We start from the raw sequence: 11,451 nt of genomic DNA on the forward strand, positions 1-11,451 counted from the left end.
TGCCTTTGCATTCAGCTATATTAAAGTGCTGATAACCACGTGCATGAAACCAGAATGCTTCAGTTACTGCTTTATGAGTCTTTAGTATTTTGTGGGTGCTAGTTTCATAATTAAGTTCGATGTATTGCATTGCATATCGTACATTCAGAAGGGACGCATGAAACAGGTGTGAAAAATTTGGCAAGCTGATTCGCAGTTCTGGAAAAGCTTTGTAAAATAATAAATGCCCAAATGTTTCGGAAAGAACGTGTATTTCATTATATGGTTCTAGTTTAAGTGCAAACTAAAATGTATCCTATTAGAAAACTGTTATGAATGCATGCGATCCTACAGTTTAATTTTTTTCTATTATTGTCTTAAAAAATTGCATTAATACCCTCTCTCAAATGTTAAGCCTTCATTTCAAAAATTAAAGATTCAGGCCAGTAGTACTACAGAATCAGACTGTATTTGTCCCAAACGTCAAGAAAACATTTGGATGACAGCCTCATCATTTCCTCCATGCATCTCAAAATGTCTATCAACTTTTTGACCTGAATGAGAATTTATATGACCAAAGTGGCTTTCAGGAAAAGACATCTGGACAGATGTCAAAGTCTGGACACTACAGTGCTGTTTTTGGTCTCAATTGTGACTGCGACATGATTCAATAAAAAAGAAACAAGCGTGTTTAAAAAGATCCTTCCTCTCTTAAAGAAAAACTGTATCCCCTCTTGTCATGGACTCCAGGCAGTTGTTCAAATATTTGGGGGTCAGCATTCATTTAAAACCATCTGAGAAATGGACTTGGTTAGGGGCCACCTATTTTCTGTCCCTAATAATTGTTTGATATAGTGTATTATTGCAGTATCTGTAGACTCAACAAAGGAAATATTAGCGACCTTGATTCAGATTAGTTATGCTATCCATCAAAAACAGATTAACAGACGGCATTTGAATAAGTTATCTCTGTTACTCCTTTTTAAATATTGGAGGTATTGTAATAAAAGTGACTGATGATCCATCTCCTCCAGTTGCTCTCACATTTTAACCTTCTCTGGACATGCGCTCAATGGCAGGGCACAAAGTCATTCTTTTTTTTTTTTTAAATCCTCCACGGTGACCCTCCGCTCACATTAGTGTTTCCTGGAGTTCAGCACACAATGCCGCACAGCTCCCCTACCAGCGCCGGACAATACCGTATCCCCCTCTTCACCCGGTGTTGTATGGAATTTAGAATCACCTGGAAACTTCCTGAATACTTGCTGGCAAAAAAATGAGACAAAATACAAACCCAATAATGATTCCGGAACCGTGGGTGAGTCAGACAGTCACCGAGGGTTCACTTTCATGTGGATGTCTGGGAAAGAAGATTTGCTGCGGGAGTGCGGGAGTGTTTTTTTCTTTCCATCAATACACTTTTTTTTTTTTTTTTTTTAAATAAAATCATCTGTACAACAAATGACAGGGAAGAAGAGAGAAAAGATGCTAAGTGTGTTTACATTTTGTTTTTAAATTTCAATTCGTTTTTTTATATATTTATTTCATACATATACTAATAAACAATATATCCAAAAAAAAGAAAAGAAAGCAATATATTGCAGATAATTTACATTTGAATTATGTACACTTCCTTATCTAACAGTATACATACTCCCACATACACAGTGCATTTACAATAAAAAGTCAATAACAAAAAAAGACATTCTCCCATTTTTTGTAGTATAAAATGATCATTTTCGTAGCCAGATAAATACACTAAATGCATTAAATTAAGAAAAGCGCTTTGACATGTGTACAATAATTTACACTTATATTTTAACCCTTTGCTCTAATAAAACAAATCCGTCACGGCTTTATGATTCCCTCCATATTTCTTTAAGCAACATATATTTTACCAGCTTAGGTACAGTAAAGTAAAACAGATGTCGGTGAAGGTAAGTTAACATTGCTTAGCACTGATCAGCATGTATATTCGAGGGGTGCCAAACCCCTTAACTGAACCATGACAATCCTGCAGGCTTTGCATTCATTTCTCTGAGAGCACTTGGCATAGTAAATTGAAACTCCTTCTCTACTAAATGTCTCCTGAGGCTTTTCACTTTAGTCAAATGGCGAGGCACAACTGAGGTAACCCATGCAGCGCTTAAGCTGATAACCTCCAGACCTCTAAACAACAGACGAGGCAACGGCACTCTTTGTGCCTCTTTATCTCCTTGAACCAAAGATGGCGTCCCCTAATGTTATTCTTTTCCAGCTAGGTGTGGTATCATGATCGTGTCAATATTGAAATAAAGGCTGCTTATAAAAAGAATCAGATTGTTTGGAGAAACTGCCTTGAGAGGAATTAGATTAAGGAGCAAGCACATACGATTGGAATTGTTCACAATGAGAGGAGATAAAGACCTCGGGAGAGGGATATTGTTTGAACTATCCTTGTCTGGCCAAATGAAATTAATATGTTTGAAATAGATGTTGAAGATCTCATTTTTGCTTTATCTTTCCCAGTTCAGTCCTGCAGAACAAGATTTTACCTCAGAACAAAAACAGCTCTGCACAATCTGAATGGGAAATCGAGAAATACTGTGAGAGATGCAACTGTTTTCAGCTTCATTTTAAATGGTAAATTGAATTTACCTCTGTAAAAGTACTTACAAACAATCAAAACAACAAGCTTATAAACTAACGTACGACAGTAATGTACCGTAAAACCACACAGGAAGTTTTCTTCAGATTTCGTGCCATTATATTGTTCTGAACTGCACAGATGCTCTGGCTAATTTTTCTGTGGTCTGTTGATTTAGGAATGTAACTTTCATACTGCCACCGTGGACAATTTGGGTGATTATCATTCCCATACAATGAGACCAACATTGATTGAGGGGAATTACCATGGAGAAATGTCAAAAAAAGAAAAACAATTGCTGTTATGAATTAAAAATCTGCTTTGTATTTCTTCATAGAGGAAACAGTTGATGTTATATAAACAGTAAGCAGGCAAATATTTCTGCTCTGACACTGAGATTAATGAACGCTAGAAGCTTATTTTCATTTTGTTCTTGTGGCTTGATGTCTAAAATCTAAAACTTTCACATAAACTAACATGAATTTAAGGAGATAATTCACCCAAACTTTCTTTCTTCTCTGGAATATAAAAAACATTTTGAGACATCTTGAGCATGCTTCAAAACATCTTCTTTTATGTTCGACAGAAAAAAATCTAATAAAATCATACAGGTTTGGAATGACATGCCCTTTAAAGCAATTAAATTGGGCATAAATTAGGTCCCTTTTTGTTATATTATGGGACAAGGCACCTCATTCATAAATAAACGATTTAAATTAAACATTTGAGGAAACACAGTGGATTTGTATGATAATCCATAATAAGGCATGACATTAAAGGATAAAAGGAATCTAATCTAATTACCAGCTCAAGTAAACAAACTCTCTCAGTAAATGTAGGTGAACACTGAAGTCTTCAAACAGCCAAATCTGGTGTCAGAATAAAACAAAACAATCATTTTGATTTTGGCTCCACAAGGCCTTTCACAAAATAAGGTCTTAGGTCGCTCAATGCAATGAAGTCATTTATCTTGCACATATTGCACACATCATGTACTATAATACAGATCTATCGTCTGACCGAAGCCAAATGTGGTGTCATCAACATAAAACGCCTGGGTTCTCATTCTCATTAAATAGCTTAATTTTAGTTTTAGCATTAAGTATGTTATTTTAAGAATATAAAATGATGTGCTTAACAACGTTCTGGTTTATTACATTGGTCTGTTGGTTCTAGAATCATCTAAAACTCCAAAAAGGAAAACCATATATGCTACTACTGACTAATCACTCTAAAGCTGCAGGAAAATGATGTCACGACAATGCTGATTGGCTGATGAAACCCAAAATCCCAAATCCTTTACTAGTGACTATCCTGAGCTATGACAAAAGACAGGGTAAAAATGTCAATTTCACACGTTTAAGAAAGCCCTGTGCACTGGTAAAACACCTACTCTGTGATTTCAATAAAATGCAGCTATTTTGATTGGTCGTCAGTTGATAAAGATGTTTTTGCAACCACATGGTGTAGTTACGACATCTACCAGCAGGGGCTAATGAGGCCATGCTAACCAGCTAAACTTGGACCGCTTAGATTTAGAATGGAGTCAAACTTTCACTCAGTCAATGCCATGTTTAATTAAGGCCACCAGACTCCACAGAGAAACATTTTCAGAGGCACTATCGAAATTCTTCTGAGCTATTTCATCTTGAATATAAGCTGACTGTCATGCAAAGCACCTTTAACTGTTATACACGTTATAGTTGCATGCTACCGCTGACAGATTCTCAGACTCTGACAGAGTCTTAACGGGGCCAACATTTCTACCGCTGCTGCAAGGATACTTCAACACTCTATCATTGAGTTTATATTAACAGGATGTCAAATAATTTCTGGAAAGTCTATGTTTTCACTCATTTTCTGTTGAGGAGTTGTTTATTTGGTGTTGTAAGGGAATTTGGAGCTGTCCTCCACTCACTTCTAAAACACAACTCAATGTCTTTTCGCCATCTGAACATACACACATGCTCGTTGTCACACATATACACACTGTCCATCTCACCCGCTCTGACTGCTTCATCTTGCCCACATATGAGGCCTCTGCGTATGAGGCAGCGGCAGCTTTCGGATAGTGTCCAGGGGTAGTTAACCCCTCACTCACATTGCTACCTGCACCCACAACTCTCCACCACCATATCCTCATACTGTTTATAAACAACGTTATTCCCAGAGTCAATGTACAGGATGCTGATGGGACTAAGTTTAGAAGGAACACAACAACTGGGAGGGGTGGACTCCGGGTCCATGGAGTTCATGAGAGTCTGGATGATGGCGTGGTTGGTCGGTTCCAGGTGTGAGCGCAAAGGGAAGTCGCATAAACCCTCACAGTGATAAGCTTCGTAATCAAGCGGCGCAATAATCCAGTCGTCCCAACCCAGTTCTTTGAAGTTCACGTGAAGCGGCTTCCGGCTGCAACGTGTTCTCCGTCTGCCACCACCCTTTCCTCCGCCGGCGCCTCCTGTTGCAGGTCCTACACCAGAACGGCCTGCTAGTGCAGTCCGCCTCCTCCGCCGATGTCTCGGATGACCTTTAATACCATGCTCCGGTGCAGGATGAGGAAATTTATGACTTTTCATGGCCTTTATCTTCTCACGGATCTCCCTAAAGAGGTTCTCCTTCCTCCGAGCTCGAGTAAAAGCCACTAGTAAGGCCCTTTCATGGGTCTGCTGATCCTCGTGGCTCAGACCCAGCATGCCGGGTTGCACCACCTCGTTATTTGAATCAGAAACGGAGGATATGCTGAAGCACAACGGCCTGCTGCCTTCCGCGGTCCTGTGCAACTTAAGGTGGGTCTTCACGCTTGTGCCAACGTCAAACACGTCCCATGTGGCTGAAGAGGTATCTAGAAGATCAATGGTCCTGGAAGTGAGGAGCAGAGGTTGGTTAGAGGATCCTGGGAGGGAGCAGGTGTGAAGGAGTAGTCGGTACAGGTTCCCACCAGTGGAGAGTAAACTTAAGACATCAGGCGGTGGCCTCCTCAGAACCCGCAGCTCCACCTCCATCAGTTCATCCACTCGTGAGAGACCAGACAGGTCGAATGTGTACTGCTGGTGGAGCTTTAGGGAAGGATTGTCTGAAGGTATAAGAAAAAGGATTGATTAGCATTGAAATAAGAAATATAAGAAGGAATTTTAAGAATGAATGCAGCAAGAGGCAGGCATGAATACGTTTCCTCACCTTCCTATGAATGGTATTACATATGGCTTTTGTGAAAATGGCATACACAAATTGTCAGCCCTTCTACTCAATGAGAATAACATTCAAGGGCCTGAATGATTTCTCCAAACACGAGGTGCAGCATGCTCACGGAGACCAGGTGGAGAGCATTTGGCTGACCTGTCAGACTGTGTCGGCCTTTGGCAGCATCTGCTAATTACGCTGATTGAGTGAGAAGAAGGTTTGGCAGGACATTGGAAAGGCTCAGCCTTCCTCCTTCCACTATATGTCCTCAGGAGGATGTAGTAAATTTGAAAGGTGGGTGGCTTAAGGGTGTAATTAAATGTTAGGTAACATTTCAAGCTGAGGTGGACCTCAGTTTTCTGTGGCCACCATGAACTGGAACTGGTCTTTCATTATTCGCACAGCTAACTTGAAATCACTGCGGGGAACAAAATCTCTGACTGCAAGATGTTGTCCTCTCCTTTTCTTTGTCTGAAGAAAGAAATTGGCTAAAAGAACACATCCAATACTCAGTCTCATCCGTGACTGAGATGATGCAGAACCAACCTTTGCTAAGAGAGACCAGACTTTGCGTTCAGAGTAAAACAAGCTTCAATGTTGACATCTTGACATCCAGTTCAAAAAATGGAACCCAGAGTACTATGCAACCTGATACAGAGACCACAGTTTCATGGGGTAAACATGAAGAGGATTCTTCCAATATGAGCTGGCTGCACAAAAAACCCAAGGCCAGATTGGGACATATGTGACCCTAAAGTCTAAAAATCTAATTCTGAGATAACGAGCCACAAATTTTGATTTCACCTATTAATTTCATTATCGTTTCAATTTTTAACATGGTCTTGTTCAGTCAGTGTTAAAGATATCAAGTTCGTATTTTCACAGAATGTTCTGTACATTATGTACGATTTTATGTAGAAAACAGCAAATCTAAAAAAAATTACTTTAGCTGGGTTTTTACAGGCAGGGTCACATATCATATTGACACATCACGAAAGAACCTTGAGAATATTGGTAATTGTAAACTGTTTCGAGCCACCAGATTTTTGGGGTTTGGCCACAAATGCTGTACCTGTCCTATGGTGCTACATGAGAAGGAGCATCCAAAAGAGGTGTTTGAAAGAAAAGCACTATATATTATCTCCTTTCTGAGCCAAAGGAATGCTATAAAAATGAAAGGTGAACAGAGGGGAGGGGTGTAGAGTAAAGCATCCTCCTCAAAGCTAATATCCGCTTGCCAGACTAAACAATGACATAACCTAGAAAATGAGCCGAGGCAGACAGGGACTCAAGTTCCAGTACCTTGGGCCTACATCTAGTGTCTTTATTTGCTGTTTTTTTGCTTCAGACAATGCACAGTCATAATTTTAGTGTTTTTTTTTTTATGTTATTTTTTTTGCATTGGCATCATTTATGATGGGGACAGGTGGGACAATCTTTACACAAAGCCATGCTGCACTCCCAGGCCAGATTTGAACCAGAAACACCTCATATTCAAAGCAAACACATTACCATTGAACCAACAACAAAATTCTGGACCCATAAGCATCAGATGGATTATGTGAAGGTATATACTTAAATATTTAAACATGTTCATTTTAGCACTTGAACTGGTCAGAATGATTGCTACCTCATATAATTGTCTAAGATTAATGTCAGATAAAAAAAACTGCTATTGAAATTGTTGAATTAAATCGTTTTTTTTTTTTTTAATTGCTCAGTCAATATATTAATCAAATATTGTGACCTCGTATCTACCACTATGCCCCTTTTTTTGTGCCAATGTGATGCCAATGGTTTTATATTTACTAGATAAGAACTAATAGAGTTCGAATCAAATTTCACGACTCTTCGCTATTCCCAAAATGTGGGAAAATATGAGTAGAAATATAATGCTTGGAATTCATATAATGCTAATTATTACCCTTAATAGCCTACTCTTAAACAAATGTTACATTGTGCACTTTTTATTATTCAAAGGCTGTGCCCTCAAATATAATAACTGGCCTGTCAATATATGAATGTCACTTCAATCTATCGAACAAGAACAGAAGAAACTTTTTGAATTCTAAAAAAAAAAAAATGTATTTTTCACGCATATCTCTATATTTGGTCGGCAGGAGAGCTGACATACTGCATTTCACAAATCCTGTATTTTACGTGACAATCTTTATTTGAACATAAGTTTTAAATTAAAATGTTTCTCTATCTTTATCAGCAACACCTGGAGGGGAGAACGCGTGCTCCGTTTTAGATACTTTAGCTCAAGGTGCTGCTGAAGTTTATTTGTCACAGATGTTGGAAATTTGAGACATTTGACTTCATATTTCTTTTGGGGAATTTTATGTATTTCGAAAATATTATTGAGAAGTAGATGATCCTAAACAAAATTAAACTTGAGCTGTACATATTCATAAACACATGGGATCGCGCATTTATATTATAGCAATCCAACTTATATGGAATCACTGAGGCAAAGTAGCCTATTTAATAAATTATTATGGTTCTTTAGAAGTTGAACGGCCAAAGGACAGACTATCCGCGTAATTCTAATACACGCAAAACTACGCATTTCTCCAATTTATGCACTAACCGAAATTATGATATTTTTATTGTCATCTTTTTTTCTGGACTCATAATAATGTCATCAATAATAATAATAATAATGATTAATATTAGTAACAATATTGTTGTCGGAGACAAATAATATTATTCGATAATAATAATGGCATCAGAAAATTTCTATATATCATGTGTGAAATATATTCTACTGTCCTCATGTATAAACGTAAAGTCTTACTATCAGTCACACCGAGATCAATCATCTTACAGTGTCAGCTGTCATATATAAGCATGATTTATTACTGCAGAGTGTAGGCTACCTTATGCCATTCATTACAATTGATGATTTTATGTGCCAAGTATAATATATCAAAATAAACAGATCAGGCCCAATCTGAAGGAATGAAATCCGCACCAATGGCCTCAAGCAGATCATCTTACAACCCATCTATCTATCTGTCTGTCTGTCTCACCGGCGGATCAATCTCACTCACCTCGTCCCAGGGCAATGAAGCTGGTCACTGTATTGGCATATCTCCTGGAGCGCGTCTGGCTGCCGTTGCTTCCCCGTCGGTCCAGTTCCGATAGAGTCCTGTACAGAGAGATCATGTAAGCCGGAACATGAACAGATGTGGAGTCGTTCCGAGAGCTCGCGCTGGCTTCTGCAGGACCGCGCGCATCCAGATGTGAGTGGAGCCCGTTATCAGAGGGGTACTGCACCGATCCCAGCACCACTGCCTCAAGAACATTCCCAAAGCAAAAAGAAAACCATAAGAAGGGAGCGGCAGTCTTCTTGGGAGTCATTTTCAGTGGTCTCTGGCCGAAAATGGCAAAGTTGGATGGACTTGATGACTTTGGAAACTCCCCTTTGCTCTTTAGATAGTGTTAATATCTTGAATGTGAGCGACACTGAATGCCTGTTGCTCAGTATTCAGATAGCGCCCCCCTTTGGAAAGATATTTGGAAGAGGTAACGTGTGTTTTAAGTCAGGATTCTAGGAGTGGGCTGATATTATTGGCAATTATGTCATTTTTAAATAAATAAAATTATGCTAAACAGACTGAGCTTAAAGTAAAGAATCAAAAGAATTATTCTGCTTTGCTATGAATTTTCTTAGTACAATTGTATTGTTTTATATAACATTGACATTTTTCTTCAAAATAAGCATAATAATTTAAATAGGCGTATTGGAAGTCAATATTTTGATTCGGAAAAGTTGCATTTCATGCTGTAACATATTTTGCGCAATCGACCCCGTTTAATGCGCGTACACTGCCATCTACCGTTGACAACACTTAACTAATACACGGGCAAAATTTAGGCGAGTTAAATTACAATACAAAATATAATAGTAAAATCCGTTTTCACTGCAGGAATAGTTGGCCTAGTTCATGCCTTTAAGTACAAATACTGCCTTTCTTATAGGCTACATATGCTAAGGGGGAACAGAGTTGTCACACTTCTTACTCGGGTTAATATTTCTCAGTGTAGTTTTCTTTTTGAAAGTACACTTCTGTATCAAATCACTGTTGTGGCCAAAGATACAACCTACGAAAAGATGACTATAAAGCCACTAAAGGCATTCACTATGTTATATGATAGTCCCTCTGCTGTGCAAGCCATTAGTGAATGCATTCATGTAGATTAATAGCTGGGATTTAGATCAGATTCTTTCTTCATGCTGTCCATTTTTCTACTAATTTACACCTTGTCAACTTCCAAAAAAATAGAGACTATCATATACATAATCAGTCAAACATATGCTTCTTTTCACTTGTCACTTACTGGAATCAAAGTAGGAGCATTACAATCCATTACTTTTTCATTACAGCTAACATATGCTCAATTTAAACTGAAAATGTCCAGCTGAAAATATGGTACCACGGAGATTTAACCTTGCATCACAATGTTGAGGTAAAGCATATTTCCAACGGTTCTACCTGAACACCTAATTTATATAACTTTACATTACTGTACTGGGCCTAAAATACTGTACCTCATCCATGTCAACATGCAGCTGGTTGTGTGTTGATTTGCTGTTTGGATTAACCAACACTTTGCTATAATATATATGGGTAACATGTTCAACTCTGGAGTTTTTGCTAGGAAGCTCAATTCTTCTGCTTCCTCTCCTGACCTCATCCATGTATGTCATATTAATAGCTAATGTTCTGTAAACTAAACACATTCTAATAGCCAAATAATTGTTTATTAAGCTCACAGTATAAGCTTGGACTGAAAGGTTATCTTGGTAACAAAATTGTATTTTTACCCCTCAAAACAATTGACTAGTATGTTGACTACAGCATATTTCCACTTCAGCATTTCACTGACTTTTGATCAGTTGCCCTGCATTAGACACCAATTACAGATCTTTTGTCATTGCTGTCAAATTGCTGCAAAGATTTTGTATATGTATTTATATAAGAAGGAATGGAAATATATAAAAAGTGTAATCATAAAGTTCATATCTATATATATATATATGCATATTTGAAAGATTATGGCCTTTTCTTTCGAAGCAGGCTATCATTCTATTAAGAAGTATTATTTTATATCTCAATTTTTTATTTTATCTATAAATCAGCTCATACCATTTGCTCCATGGAATTGATGGGCATTTTCATTTTCCACCATTTAAGGGAGGCAAACACACACACACACACACACACACACACACATTTGGCTGGCATTTGTGGTTTACAGGGACTCTCCATAGGCGTAATGGTTTTTATACTGTACAAACTGTATGTGCTATTGCCCTACACCTAAACCTACCCCTTACAGGAAACTACTGGCAATTTTTGAATTTCATAAAACACCGTTTTGTATGTTTTTTAAGCCTTTTGTTTTACGGGGACACAGGAAGTGTCCTCATAAACCACGTTTACTCTGTAGTACCCCTGTTATTATACACATGTGTCCTCATATACCAGTACCAAATGTCCCCACAAGGATAGTAAAACCTGACATTTTTGACATTGTGGGGACTGAGGGAAAAAATGTAATAAAAGTAGTAAATTATGTTTATCTGAAAATCTAAAAACGCAGAAAGTTTCCTGTAAGGGGTAGGTTTAGGTGTAGGGCAATAGAATATACGGTCT

The 11,451-nt window shown here is 38.1% G+C and overlaps 1 protein-coding gene across 1 annotated transcript; it reads right to left on the bottom strand.

Moving 5' to 3' along the window:
* Positions 1-1,638: 1,638 nt before the first annotated feature.
* Positions 1,639-9,261, bottom strand: gdf7 (growth differentiation factor 7). The gene is made up of 2 exons (XM_058749216.1): positions 8,842-9,261; positions 1,639-5,678 (listed from the first exon to the last, which is right to left on the bottom strand). The coding sequence occupies exons 1-2, from the start codon at positions 9,149-9,151 to the stop codon at positions 4,711-4,713; spliced, it is 1,278 nt and encodes a 425-aa protein (XP_058605199.1). The 5' UTR covers positions 9,152-9,261; the 3' UTR covers positions 1,639-4,710.
* Between the last annotated feature and the right edge of the window lie 2,190 nt (positions 9,262-11,451).

Source organism: Onychostoma macrolepis, chromosome 17, assembly GCF_012432095.1.
Source record: "Onychostoma macrolepis isolate SWU-2019 chromosome 17, ASM1243209v1, whole genome shotgun sequence".
NCBI classification, from domain to species: Eukaryota; Metazoa; Chordata; class Actinopteri; order Cypriniformes; family Cyprinidae; genus Onychostoma; species Onychostoma macrolepis.

Excerpts from the sequence above, each read along its gene's own strand:
- gdf7 (XM_058749216.1), bottom strand. The coding sequence starts at position 9,151 with ATGACTCCCAAGAAGACTGCCGCTCCCTTCTTATGGTTTTCTTTTTGC. Across the intron at positions 5,679-8,841 it reads CTTCATTGCCCTGGGACGAG|ACAATCCTTCCCTAAAGCTC; the intron begins GTGAGTGAGATT and ends TTATACCTTCAG.